The 13,492-nt window shown below is 48.8% G+C and overlaps 1 protein-coding gene across 1 annotated transcript in view; it reads left to right on the top strand.

Annotated features, from left to right (window-relative positions):
- Nucleotides 1-13,492, top strand: part of KIF11 (kinesin family member 11) — a 65,306-nt gene that overhangs the window by 37,432 nt on the left and 14,382 nt on the right. Inside the window, exons 15-18 of the mRNA XM_069753787.1 lie at nt 2,363-2,535; nt 3,190-3,315; nt 3,825-3,983; nt 4,167-4,306. Coding sequence (XP_069609888.1) covers nt 2,363-2,535; nt 3,190-3,315; nt 3,825-3,983; nt 4,167-4,306 — 598 coding nt within the window. The remainder of the gene's footprint in view (nt 1-2,362; nt 2,536-3,189; nt 3,316-3,824; nt 3,984-4,166; nt 4,307-13,492) is intronic.

Genomic DNA, 13,492 nt, shown 5'->3' with positions numbered 1-13,492 from the left:
CTGCCCAGGGGCGGTGGACAATTCGGGAGTCGAGGCTCCCTATAAACATCCTGGAGATTCGAGACTCGCCCTGAGACGCTTTCACCCCCTGCTCACGGGTCACCCAATTCGAGTTCAATTGGACAACGTCACAGCGGTGGCATATATAAACCATCATGGGGGTACCCGCAGCAGGGCGGCGATGCAGGAAGTCTCCCACATTTTTCGTTCGGCCGAGACCAACCACTCTACCATTTCCGCGGTGCACATTCCGGGCGTCGAGAACTGGGCGGCGGACTCTCTCAGCCGTCAGGGTCTTGCCTCGGGGGTGGGAACTTCATCCAGAGGTTTTCCGGCAAATCTGCCTTCACTGAGGAACCCCGGACGTGGATCTGATGGCGTCCAGACTGAACGCCAAGGTTCCCAACTTCATAGCACGTTCTCGGGATCCCCAGGCCATCGGGGTGGACGCACTGATATCCCCGTGGCATCGGTTCCAACTCCCGTATGTGTTTCCTCCGCTTCCCTTACTGCCGAAGGTGATCCGAAAAATCAAGACCGAGGGGGTTCCGGTCATCCTTGTCGCCCCGGATTGGCCACGGCGCGCATGGTACGCGGAGCTCGTATCCGACGTTCCCTGGCGGTTACCAGACCGCCAAGACCTGCTTCGCCAAGGGCCGATCTTCCACCAGAGCTCAGGGGCCCTACGTTTAACGGCGTGGCTGTTGAAACCTGGATTCTAACTCAAGCTGGTTTCTCTCAGCAGGTCATTCCCACCATGTTAAGCGCTCGCAAAACATCTTCCGCTTGCATCTATCACCGCACCTGGAAAACCTTCTTCTCGTGGTGCAGGCTTCAAGGTCGCCCTCCCTTCCATTTTGGATTTCCTACAGTCCGGCTTGGATTCCGGCCTGGCGCTGAGTTCCCTCAAGGGTCAGATCTCAGCTTTATCCGTGTTGTTCCAACGTAAGATCGCTGCCAACTTGCAAGTCAGGACTTTTTATTCAGGGGGTCTCCCATGTGGTACCCCCCTACAGAATGCCGTTGGAGACCTGGGATCTCATTTTGGTTCTGAGTGTTCTTCAGGAATCTCCGTTTGAACCTCTGCAAGATGTCCCGCTAACTGTCCTCTCCTGGAAGGTTGCCTTCCTGGTAGCAGTGACATCTATCAGACGGGTCTCAGAATTGGCCGCTTTATCCTGCCGGGCGCCTTTCCTTGCCTTCCACCAGGACAAGGTAGTCCTACACCCATCTCCGGCCTTTCTCCCTAAGGTGGTCTCATCTTTTCACCTTAATGAGGACATCATTCTTCCCTCCTTCTGCCCACAGCCAAAACACAGGGTCGAAAAGGCCCTTCATACCCTGGATGTGGTACGGGCCCTCAGAAGGTACATTTCCAGAACTGCTCACTTCCGCAAATCGGACTCCCTCTTTGTTCTCCCGGAGGGTCACAGAAAGGGTTTGGCTGCGTCTAAGGCCACGATAGCCAGATGGATTCGGTCTGCTAATCTTATCGGGTCAGGGGCAGAATTAGAGCACACTCCACTCGGTCGATGGGTGCTTCCTGGGCCATCCGGCACCAGGCGACGGCGGAGCAGGTTTGCAAGGCCGCAACGTGGTCCAGTCTGCATACTTTCACAAAGCACTACAATGTCCACATTCATTCTTCTGCGGAGGCGACCCTTGGCAGACGGATTCTACAAGCGGCCGTCACGCATTTATAGTCAGAGGGTACACGGAGTTATTTTGGTTGTAATGTTTCCCACCCAGGGACTGCTTTGGGGGACACAGGACCATGGGACGTCCCAATGTGGCGAAGGAGAAATAGGGATTTCTGTATACTCACAGTAAAATCCTTTTCTCTGAGCCACTCATTGGGGGACACAGCACCCACCCTGTTGGTCTGTTCGGCTCGTTACCTTTTTGTTTCTTGACTTTCTCTGACATGTTATACTCTAATGTTTTGTAATATATTATTGTTACTCCTACTGCTTTTACACTGAACTGGGTCTCTGGAAGCCAGCATGAGGGTGTATACTGCAGGGGAGGAGCTAACTTTCTTGTCTCAACTTCGTGTCAGCCTCCTAGTGACAGCAGCATAACCCATGCTCCAATGAGTGGCTCGGAGAAAAGGATTTTACGGTAAGTACACAAATCATTATTTTTATTTTTTATTTTTTTTTTATAAACTACACCCAGGGACAGTGCTTTTCCGAAACCAGAAAAACCTTTTAAACTATCCTAGTGTTGTAAGGGTGCATCTTTCTACATTAGTAATAAACAGAGGACCTCGTTTTATCAGCCTTAGTTGTTTAGCTGGATAATTGCACTTATGGGATAGAGGTTTGGACAGTTCGCCATTTATAAGCCATTCTTCTTGCAGATGATCTCCTGTCTACCAGCTCTTCAGCACGAAGTGCCACGGCGGCTGCAGTGTCCACATCTTTTAATACGGTTCAAGATGCTGTGTCGAGGCAAGTCGGTCAGAGCATGGATGGAATAAGCAAGCAAGAAGGCCTGTTCGCAGAAGCCGAGGCAGAGTTGCAGAAACTCCTGGTACGTAGCAATGGATTTATTAGTAAGTGACATCTTTGCAGCACAGATCACATGTGACCACTACGGCGAAAAATGGCCTCAGCGGTCGCGTACCATACTACTGGCGTTGTTTCCAGTAATATGGTGTGTGACCCCTGCAGCCATTGATTGGCATGTCAGCTGTTTGTAATGAAAGACCGGTGGGGGATGTCGAGGTTAAAAGCCCAATCTATATTAAAGGAGTTGTCTGGAGGGAAAAGTTGATCAGCTATCCACAAGATAGGTGATAACTTACTGTTTGGGGGGTCCCAGCGGTCAGATCCCATCAATCAGCAGATCAATGCACTTTTATCCCAGATACAAAATAAGGTCACCTTTCAGACTCGATTCATTCTCTATGGGTAGTCTGAAAAAGAAAGAGCTGTCAGGTTTTGCTCTCGATATGGAATGAATGGTGTCGGTCGATCTTTGTAACTGGGACAAAGTTTCTTCTTCTGCTTTTCGGTGCCTGCCCCAGCAGATGGCCCCCCCCCACCGATCATCCTGCGGATAGGTGGTAACTTGTTCTCACTTTCTATCCCCTTTTCTATTAGGCTGCACTGTGTTGCTTTTGCTTCATGCACTAATGTCTGGGCATTTAGTATTTTCTCTGGTTTCTGTCATCTCTTCCGGCAGGATGAGCACCAGTTTGCTGTGCAGAAAGCCCTGGCATCTGACCTGCTGCCAATCGTCACCTCTGTTTTGGATCGGAACTCTCAGATGAGTCGATGTATGCAGAGTTTCTTGGCTGTAGCAGACAAGGTACATGAAGTCTGGCTAGTGATATTCTAGCATATAACACTTTTTTTTTTTTGCGTTGCCATCACTATTAGTGGAAATAGTGCAAATCACATGCAGGGACTTAAACTACAACTCTTCATATAACTCTTCAATCGTGTGGCTTCCGGGAGTGACAGAAGTTTTCAGATAACATCGTTGCCGTATTTGAATGTTCAGAGTGGTCCATGCAAAATCACGGAGTCTTGTAAGATCTTGATCTTTTCTGGGGCCTTTCATGAGGCTTGCACAAATCCATGCAGTGGCTGGAGGAGCCGCCCCATGTACAACATATAGAGCTATGCAAGTGTGAAAATATCAGTGTAGAATTTATTAAAATACCCATCCTTAGACTATATTACTCTAAAAGGTAGGTGTAACTGTCCTATGTAGTTTAAAAAAAAAAAAAAATCCTTTTTCTATGTAACTGTTCACATGCAGATATGTTCTCACTCGTTGCCATTTGTACGACCTCATTGTCCCTCTGTTTATAGGTTGATTCCCATAAAGCAAAGATGGACGGATTCTTCACAGAACAATCCATGATGCTGCGCAAGTTACGTCGGGATGCCGCTTCTGCTCTTTCCACTATTCAGGTCGAGTCCGAGAGTTTGCAAGAAGAGCTGCAGACTGCCCGGACCCTGCATTCCCAGGTAGCAATGTGGGCATGTTATGCATATACCTCCATTACACCTTCCAGCTTGGAGCTGTACTGAGAGTGTAATCAGATGTGTTCGTCCTTATGATCACACATGGTCAGCCATATCTTTGAAGTGAATAATATTAATAAATTAAACTTTTTTTTTTTTTTTTTTTTTTTTCCCTTTTTTATATAGGGACTGAACAATCTTCTTAGTTTGCTAAAAAACCAGATGAATCTTATTGCTGTGGAAACAGATCAGAGCTTCGAGGGTCTTCTTGGTAAAGGAGGAAAGATGACAAGTTCTGCCAAGCAGTTCCAGCAGGATCTGGATAAGTAAGTCGGGCCCTATCCGGAGCGCAGTAGTGAATTGTTTAATGGAGTTTTCCATTTTAAGTAGACACCTGGATTCGGCGCTGGCTCTCTGCCGCTGCTCCTGTGTTCTGGTTGCAGCAGTGACAATCGCATCACCCCTGCAGCCAATCACTGAGCTCAGAAGCTCTCACAATGTCTACCGCATGAGCCACCGAGCTCTGTGGTTGGCTGTATTGGTATTGTGCATGTCACCCACTGCAGCAAAGACACAGAAACAAGATCACCAGGGGAGATGAAAGAGTTTGGGGTCCACTAAGTGAAAAACCCCTATTAACAGTCTTGTGTATTTTTTTATTTTTTTTTTGTGCTGGCATTGTGCCATCTTATGGATGTGTGGCCCGTACGGTGTCCATGAGCGTTATAGAGTGACTATATAACACAAATACTGCGCTACAAGTGCCTATGATGTAACAATTTGCTGATTATTAAGTGGGCTCCTCGCCTACTTTACCCCTTACACTGTTTAATGCACGTCTAAATGTATGTGATAACTGATTTGCCTGTTGTAAATGCACCAAGGATAGACTCACATTGAAATCAGATAGCACAATTCATAGGTATCACACCAGTGCATACTATGATGTACTTGAAAATATAACTCTTACCGTATCAGGCAAGGTGTCATATGCTGGCGGTGATTGTTGTGTGGCTGCTTCTGGTGCCTCTAGCGAAGATGGTGGTCAGATCCCTGCCGATATGAGTAGTAAGCGTGGGGACGCGATGGCCCCTCCAATGGCAACGATCAGGTGGACACACGACTACTGGTAGTGGTCGCAGTAGGCAGGCAGAGGATGCATACTATATTCAGTGCAGAGCCAGGAACGTCCCGGCCAGAGGCGCCCCTGGTTGCCCTGAAAAAAGATGGCCGACGCTGACAAGCAGCGTGTGACGTCACAGGCCTACGGAGACTAGCTGGGACAAAAAGCTAACCAACGCATTTCAGAGTGTAACGCACTCCATCAGGGTTACCGTCCCGTACATCTTGCTCCATATATAGGCCTTTCAGATGCACCCCGCTGTGTGCCTATACTAACCACATGTAAACCTATTACTGCCGCTCTCCACCACCCTTGTATGATCGTTACTAGTACCACAGCTGCATTTGAATATAAGTCTACGTTCACATTTGCGGTGTGCGCCGCAGCGTCGCCGCCACAACGCAAACAAAAACGCATGCACAACGCTGCGTTTTCTCTATCGCCTCATTGGGGGACACAGGAACCATGGGTGTATGCTGCTGCCACTAGGAGGCTGACACTATGCAAATAAAAAAGTTAGCTCCTCCTCTGCAGTGTACACCCCACCGACAGGAAGTAGGATATTCAGTTTAGCTTAGTGTCAGTAGGAGGTGGACACGGGTCTTTCATTAGACCCCTATCTACCTGAGTGTGCGTCGTTCCTTTTCAGGTACCACGGAGGGATACAGGGTGGTCAGTCACACCTGTAGTCCCACAAAGAGACTATGAGTACGGCGTGTACTGCCACCCCGTATCCTCATATGTCTAGTCGGCAGGACCCCAGCCCCTAACACTGAAGCGTGTTGAGGTGATTCAGACCCGGGCCTGCCTCCGTCTCCCACCCACTCGCCCACCAGAGCCTGTCGGTTCGAGGAGACACGGATGTCCCACTATGCTGGATTATCGGACGTCCGATCTTGGATGGGGAGGTACTCTCTCTCTCTCTCTCTCTCCCCCCAGGTACAGAGATAAGAAGATCACAGAAGAAAGAAGATCGGGAAGGAAAGAAGAAGTAAAAAAAAATTCCTTTATTTTAAGAGTGGGCCCCTTAATTCAGGTTACCTTTGCAGCAGTTTTAGGGCTTTCCTCAACACTTCCCCCGTGCTCCGGTGGTCATGTGATGTAATCTAGGTCCAGGCCTAGCTGCAGAGTGGGGCATCGGGGGTCTTTTCCCCTTTAATTTTGCGGGTATTTGGGGCTGCAGGCATGGTTTTGCAGCGTTTTTCAATCCTCCGCGCTGCTCCCCCATCCTCCGGCTGTCACCAGCTCTAATTTAGGTCCCGGCTTCACTCGGGCCTAGCTGCAGGGCTGGCTCCGCCCCTCTTCCTGCTTTTCGGGCGGGCTTTTTTCCCACCTAGCTCTTAGTCAGCTCCTTCCTGCCAGGACTTAGCTCCGCCCCTGCACTTGGCTCCGCCCCCTGGCACTGGGGTTTAGCTCCGCCCCCTTTTCCTGTCTCAGAGCAGGCTTTTCAGCATGTGTCCCTGCAGTGTGCGCTTTTTCACTCCTGGACCTGGACACCCTCTTGTGACTGCCATTTTTCCTATTGATCCAGATTGTACTTGTTTCCTGTGGAGCCTTCTCTTCCTGGCACAGCAGCCCTACAGTCTGGAGCTGAATACAGGATGACTGCACCTACTGTGAGTAGCTGCTCTGCAGCCCGACACTCTCCTCAGCTCTCCTATCCCTTAATGTTCTGGCATCAGTTAATGGGTCTGCTCATCATGAACCCACCGCCTAGGAGTTCCTACCCCGGGTGAGACCGAGGCCCCTATCCCTGGGTGGGCTTTCCTTCTGTCTCTGTCTGTGGCGGACCTCACCAGGATGTCACAGATCCTGGTGTCCGTGCTTGACAGATTGTCCCTCCCAGCCCCCCGCAATTGCCAGTGGGTCACAGGATTCTCCATCTGGCCTTTTCAACACAGGTCACAACAGATCCAGACAGGAAATTCTGTCCTTTTCCCGATCCATCTCGCCCTCAGGTCTGGCACGGTGAGATCCCTCTTCCAGATCCTCCTCTCCCGAGTCAGACGGGCGTCCTCGGTCATGTTTTCAGAGGAAGATTCAGACTTTGTTTCACTACAGGCCTCTAGCATGAGTGATAGGGTGCAAAGCCTTATTGTTGCAGTCAACCAGACCTTAGGCATCATGGATAACCTCTACGGAACCCGCAGAAAAGGCGGTTTCGTTTAGACGGTCAAAACCAACTTCCAAGGTCTTTGCTCCACACACTGAATTTGTTGTGGTACTTGCCAGGGGAAAGGTGAACCATACCAGATGCTTTCAGACAGGGAAGCGTCTCGGCATCCTATATCCCTTCTCCCCTGAGCTCATCACTAACTGGACTGATTTCTCGGCAGTGGACTCGTCAGTCCCCAGACTGTCCGCCAACATGGTCCTTCCACTTTCTAATGCAGCATCCCTCATGGATTCCAAGGATACAATTATAGAATCGCTGAAAAAATCAGCCTTTTGAAGTGGCTGCTTCTGCTTTGTGCCTCGGCCATTGCCTCTACCTGGGTCTCAAGGACCACAGCTAGATGGACCAAACAGCCTTGTAAGGGTACCACGGCTGGACCTCTTCCGGGGGAGCTGGCCGACCTGACAGACCAGATATCCTATGCAGGGAAATATTTGGTAGCTGTCTCCCTAGATGCGCGTCTTGTGCAGCTTGGGTATCCAGCAATATGATGACCATCTGGTGGAATATTTGGCTCAAGACATGGCAGGTGGACTTGTTTTCAAAGAAGTCCCTTACCAGCCTCCCTTTTCAGGGGGCCCGTCTTTGACTACATGCTGGAACAAATTATTAGGGACGCCACGGGAGGCACGAGCGTCGCTGGCCTCCCCTGATATGGCAGTTCAGCTCCCTTTTTGTCCTTTCGCTGGTTTGCGGCGTTAGAATATTCCTCTGGCTAGCACAGACCACGGTCTCGCCTGGCTAGAGAAAAGGCTTCCTTCAAGCCTACCCCTTCCTGGCGTTCCCTCAATTCCCATGGTAGGTCCACCAGGCCCAGACCTGGCAGATCTTCCTTGGCATAACTCGTGCTAAGGGCCCAGCGTTCCTCCCAGTTTGGGCGGGCGTCTGTTTTTTTTTTTTTTTTTTTTTTCTTTCTCTTTTTTGCAGGGACGTTTGGCTTGCCTCGGTCGAGGTCAGGGAGGTGGTATCCTCTGGATACAAGATGGGGTTCGCTTCGCGGCCCCAGAATCGCTTCTTCGAATCCCACCCTCTAAAAGATCCTAATCTGATCCCAGGTTTCTTTGCGTCCATTGCCTTTCTTCTTTGTTCGGAGGTTATCGTTTCCATCTCAGAGTAGGAACGCTTCACAGGTTTCTATTCAAATCTGCTTGTAGTGCCGAAGAAGAACGGCGCAGTTCGACCCATCTGGTTCCTAAGTTAGTGAACAAAAGGTTCCGCCTGCGACATTTCAAGATGGAGTCCCTCTGTTCAGTATTGGCTTGCATGGAACCACAGGAATTCCTGTGCTCCATAGATATCCAAGAAGCTTATCTCGATGTTCTGATTTTCCCAGCACACCTGTGTCTCCTGCGTTTCGTGGCGCAGAAGAGTCATTTCCAGTTCATCGCCCTGCCACTCGGTCTTGCGACCGCACCCAGTGTCTTCATAAAGATCATGGCTACATTTATGGCCATTTTGAGGCTCAGGGGCCTAGTGCTCATTCCGTACCTCGAAGACATCAAGGCTCCGCCCCCCTCTCAGGCCCAGGAGAGTGACAATCGTCCTCGACTCCCTGTCCAGTTTCTGGTGGCTTGTCAGCAGAACAAAGTCTTGTCTTGTTCCGAGTCAGTACCTCGTCTTCTAAGGCATGCTGTTCGACACCTGTCAGTCGAGGGTTTTTTGTTATTTTTTCTTCTCAAGGAGAAACGGGCAATTCTCCAGGACGGAGTTCTCTGCAAGGCCCTCGGCTGCCTTCCTTCCGTTCAGCAATGAAGGTCCTGGGACGAATGGTGGCAGCATCGGAAGCGTTCCCTTTTGCGCTGTTCCACTTCAGCAGGCCATCCATTCTCAGTGGGACAGGTCTGTGCTGTCTCTGGATCGTCCGATTCGGCCTTCCGTCCGATTCTAATGGTCTCTCAGCTGGTGGCTGTCATCCCCTCTCATTCCCCAGGTCCGGTCCTTCCTTCTCGCCCATGGCAGGTGGTGACGACAGTCGCCAGCCTTCCCGGCTGGGGTGCGATTTTCCGCAATCCGTCAGTTAAAGGGGCGTTGGTCGGAGCAGGATTCTCCTCTGCCGATCGACATCCTTGAGATAGCGGCCATTCTTCTGTCCCTGAGCCACTGGGAAAAGGTTCTCCGAGGTCTGCCAGTCAGAATCCAGATGTCCAATGCCACGGCTGTGGCATATGTCAAACACCAGGGAGGGAATCAGTCTCTTGGAAATGGTGGAGGTATCCAAGATCCTCTTCTGGGCAGAGGCGACGGTTCCGGCACTATCCGCAGTGCATATTCCCGGCGTTGGCAACTAGGCCGCGGTGTTTTTCTCTGCCACGAGGGCCTTTCAGCAGGAGAGTGGTCCCTGCATCGGGAGGTCTTCCTTCAAATTTGCCTTTGATGGGGATCTCCAGACGCGGATCTCTTGGCGTCGCGACTGCTTAAAAAGGTTCCACCGTTTGTTTCCAGGTCCGCGATCCTCTTGTAGTGGAGACCGATGCTTTGGCCATTCCTGGGTCGCATATTGTATTTCCCTATCTGTTTCCTCCCCTTCCCTTCTTCCCAGGCTGTTGAAGATCATTGCGGAGGGGGTGCCGGTCTTTCTGATCGCACCAGGTTGGCCCAGAAGGTTCTGGTTCGCTGAGATCGTCAATCTCCTCGCGGACTTCCACTGAAGGCCCCAGACAGGCCAGATCTTCTGTCCCAAGGACCGATCTGCCACCAGAGTTCTTGGTTGCTCAATTTAACATCTTGGCTGTTGAATCCTTCCATTTGGCCTTTTTCTCAAGGCGGGACTTGATGCTGGCCTTGCCCTTAGTCCTCTAAAGGGTCAGGTAGCAACGCTTTCCATTCTCTTTCTGAAGTCCAATTTCAGAAGTCCTTGACTTCCCGTTCTCAGGTCAGATATTTAGATGTGAGAGACATCGGTGGTTGATACCTCTTAATGGCTAACTGAAAAGATGGTAGCAAATTGCAAACCTTCGAGACTTCTCAGGCCTCTTCATCAGGCATAGACTAATTCAATTCCAAATATTTGTGTATCTACTGGCTATCACGGTACAAGGATATATATCCGTCCCGTTCTCAGGCCAGAACTTTTCTTCAAGGAGTGGTGCATGCAGCTCTCTTGTACCGGACTCTCGTGGATCCCAAGGACCTTAATCTTGTTCTGGAGGCTCAGTGGGGTTTCCCCCCTTGAACCTCCCCATGAGGCCTCAGTGTCTGTTCTGTCCTGCAAGGTGTCGTTTCTGGTGGCCATCACCTCCATTAGGCGCGTCTCGGATTTGGTGGCTCTCTCCTGTCGCCCCATTTCTTGGTTCTTCACCAAGATAAAGTAGTTATACGGCCATCGTCGCCTTTTCTTCCCAGGGTGGTGTCCTCCTTGTTACTTCAATAAGATCGTCCTTCCCACCTTTTTGTTCTGCTCCGACCTATTCTCTGGAGCGTTCACTGAACAGGCCAGACCTGGTCAGGGCGGTGAGGATCTATTTGTCTAGGACCACCTTCTTTAGGAAGACGGACCTTCTATTTGTCTTTCCAGACGCTGCGCAAAGAGGCCTGCCAGCCTCCAAGGTTATGATTGTTCTCTGGATCAGACCGGCTATTCTGGAGGCTTACCGGGTCAGGAACAGAGTGACTCCTCCTGGGATTAAGACTCACTCTGCCCCGGGCAGTGGGCGCCTCCTGGGCGGTACACCATGGGGCATCCGCCCTACAACTTTGCAAGGCAACCTGGTGTTCCATTCACTCATTTGCCAAATGTTATAAGCTCCATACCTACGCTTCGGCAGTTGCCAGCCTAGGCGGAAGGATCTTGCAGGCGGCAGTGGTAAGTTCTCCGACCTGAATGGAGTTTTTTTCTGCTGTTCCCACCCCAGGGACTGCTTTGGGACATCCCATGGTTCCTGTGTCCCCCCAATGAGGTGATGGAGAAAACAGGATTTTTGGTTGCTTACCGTAAAATCTGTTTCTCGGAGCCTTCATTGGGGGACACAGCTCCCTCCCAAGTTGAACAGCTCTGTTTTATTGTGTTCTATTGTCAGTTTGACTTTCTATCTTTAACATGTTGCTTCTCCTACTGCTTTCTCACTAACTGAATATCCTACTTCCTGTCGGTAGGGTGTACACTGCAGAGGAGGAGCTAACTTTTTTATTTGCATAGTGTCAGCCTCCTAGTGGCAGCAGCATACACCCATGGTTCCTGTGTCCCCCAATGAAGGCTCCGAGATACAGATTTTACGGTAAGCAACCAAAAATCCTGTTTTGCGCCGCATGCGTTCAACGCATGCGGCGCAAAACGCTGCGTTTTTTGGAAACGCAGTTGCGTTTTGACCAAAATACGCAGTGTTTTTCGACGCATGCGTTTTTTGTGCAGCGAGTCATTCTTCTTCCCCCCCCCCCCCCCCCCCCCCCAAAAAAAAAAAAAAAAAAGTTTCTACACCATAGATAAGGACCACCAATGGCTAGAAGAGGGTTGGTGTTATGTTTTGTCTGCGTTGTCAATACAAGTCAATGGGGAAAAAGGCGCATCGACGACGCAAACACGACGCATGCGTTTTTTAAAAGGTCGTCGCCGCCCGAAAAATGCAACATGTTGCGTTTGCCGCGCCCTAACGCCGCATGCGGCGTACAACGCACCAAAACGCATTACAACGCATGTACATGCGGCGCCAATGTTAACGATAGGGCCGCACGACGCATGCGTTTTGTTGCGGCGGCGACGCTGCGGCGCACACCGCAAATGTGAACGTAGCCTAACAATAAATGTATTAATGTGTGCTACCTCCCAGTATGACAACTTTCTAAACTATATTTCATTTTTATTTTATAAAGAATTACATGAAACATAGAATATATTAAAAAAAACCAAAGCCTGTGTACACCGAACCCGTCCGCCAAAGGCGGTCTGTTACACCCACATTGGGTTATACATCTTAAAAATGGATAAACTAAAATACTGCATTTATTATAAATATAAAAATAAAATTAAACCATTTAAAAAATTACTGTTTAAAAACTATAAAAATTACTACAAAAGACATAATATCAATATTATAAAAATCCATTCAAATAAATAACCACTGAGAAAACAACAGTATATTTGCAACATATGTCACTCCATTCCATATTTATTAGTCAGTGGAAAAGAGACAGAGGAAAAATTGGTAATCAAGTACAATAAATTTCTGGGAGCTTGTCCTTTTCCTAGACCCCTATATATTAGATTCTGCACGATGTCCTGACAGAGCACACGCATGTGCCGAATATCGACACACTTTGCCTATTCGGTGGGAACCACAAAATTTTATGAATAAAATCCCTAAATATATATCCCAGGAGGATTTAGGGGTTTTCATTTCAGGCTTAAATAATAACCAATACGGCCTAGAGTTTACACCAAACACGAGTACTGCTAGTGTGAATTTCCTGGACCTGAGCATTTATGTGGATAATAATCAGCTACACACCAAATGCTACCGTAAAGAGGTTGACTCGAACAGCTTTATTCACATGGCAAGCTGTCATTTACCGGTGTGGCTAATTAATATACCAAAAAGCCAATACACCAGGGTGTGACGTAATTGTTCAAATTTGGTTGATTATAAAGAAGCAAACCATTTAACGCAACAATTTTTGGAAAAAGGGTACTCTAGACAAATATTGGAAGAAGCCCAAGAAGAGGTAACCCTACTATCAAGGGTTGATTTATTTAAGAGAACTAATAAGACTGTGGAAATAGGAGACGCAAATTTACAACAGCAAATCCGTGGTTTACCATTTTATAACAGTTCCACGTGGGCCATAAATAATTCACTAATGTTATAGGTAAACACTGGCCGGTCTTACTCTCCTACCACTTTATCTTTTTGTATCTTCCCAGCAACCCTAGATTTATATATCGCAAGGCTCAATCTTTAGGCTATCTAATAGCTCCCACAACTAAAATGGTTCTGGCGAAAAAAATCAGGGGAAACATCAGTGCCCCAACATTCCAAAAAAGGTTTACCATGTAAGGGATGCTATGGGTGTATGCATACTAGTTTCAAAACAATAAGGCAACTTACATTTCTAGACTCCGATGAGACTAACGAATTTACAATTGGGGATTATATATCTTGCCACACTACTGGAGTCATCTATTGAATCCAATGTCCATGTAGAAAGTTATGTGGGACGTACAAAAATACAACTAGGAGTACGTATTCAAGAACACTTTAAGAATATACAAAAAGGATTCGT

The sequence above is a fragment of the Ranitomeya imitator genome, chromosome 2, assembly GCF_032444005.1.
Source record: "Ranitomeya imitator isolate aRanImi1 chromosome 2, aRanImi1.pri, whole genome shotgun sequence".
Taxonomy (NCBI): domain Eukaryota; kingdom Metazoa; phylum Chordata; class Amphibia; order Anura; family Dendrobatidae; genus Ranitomeya; species Ranitomeya imitator.
The sequence above is the reverse complement of the archived record's forward strand: the minus strand, read 5'-3'. Positions and strand labels throughout refer to the sequence as shown.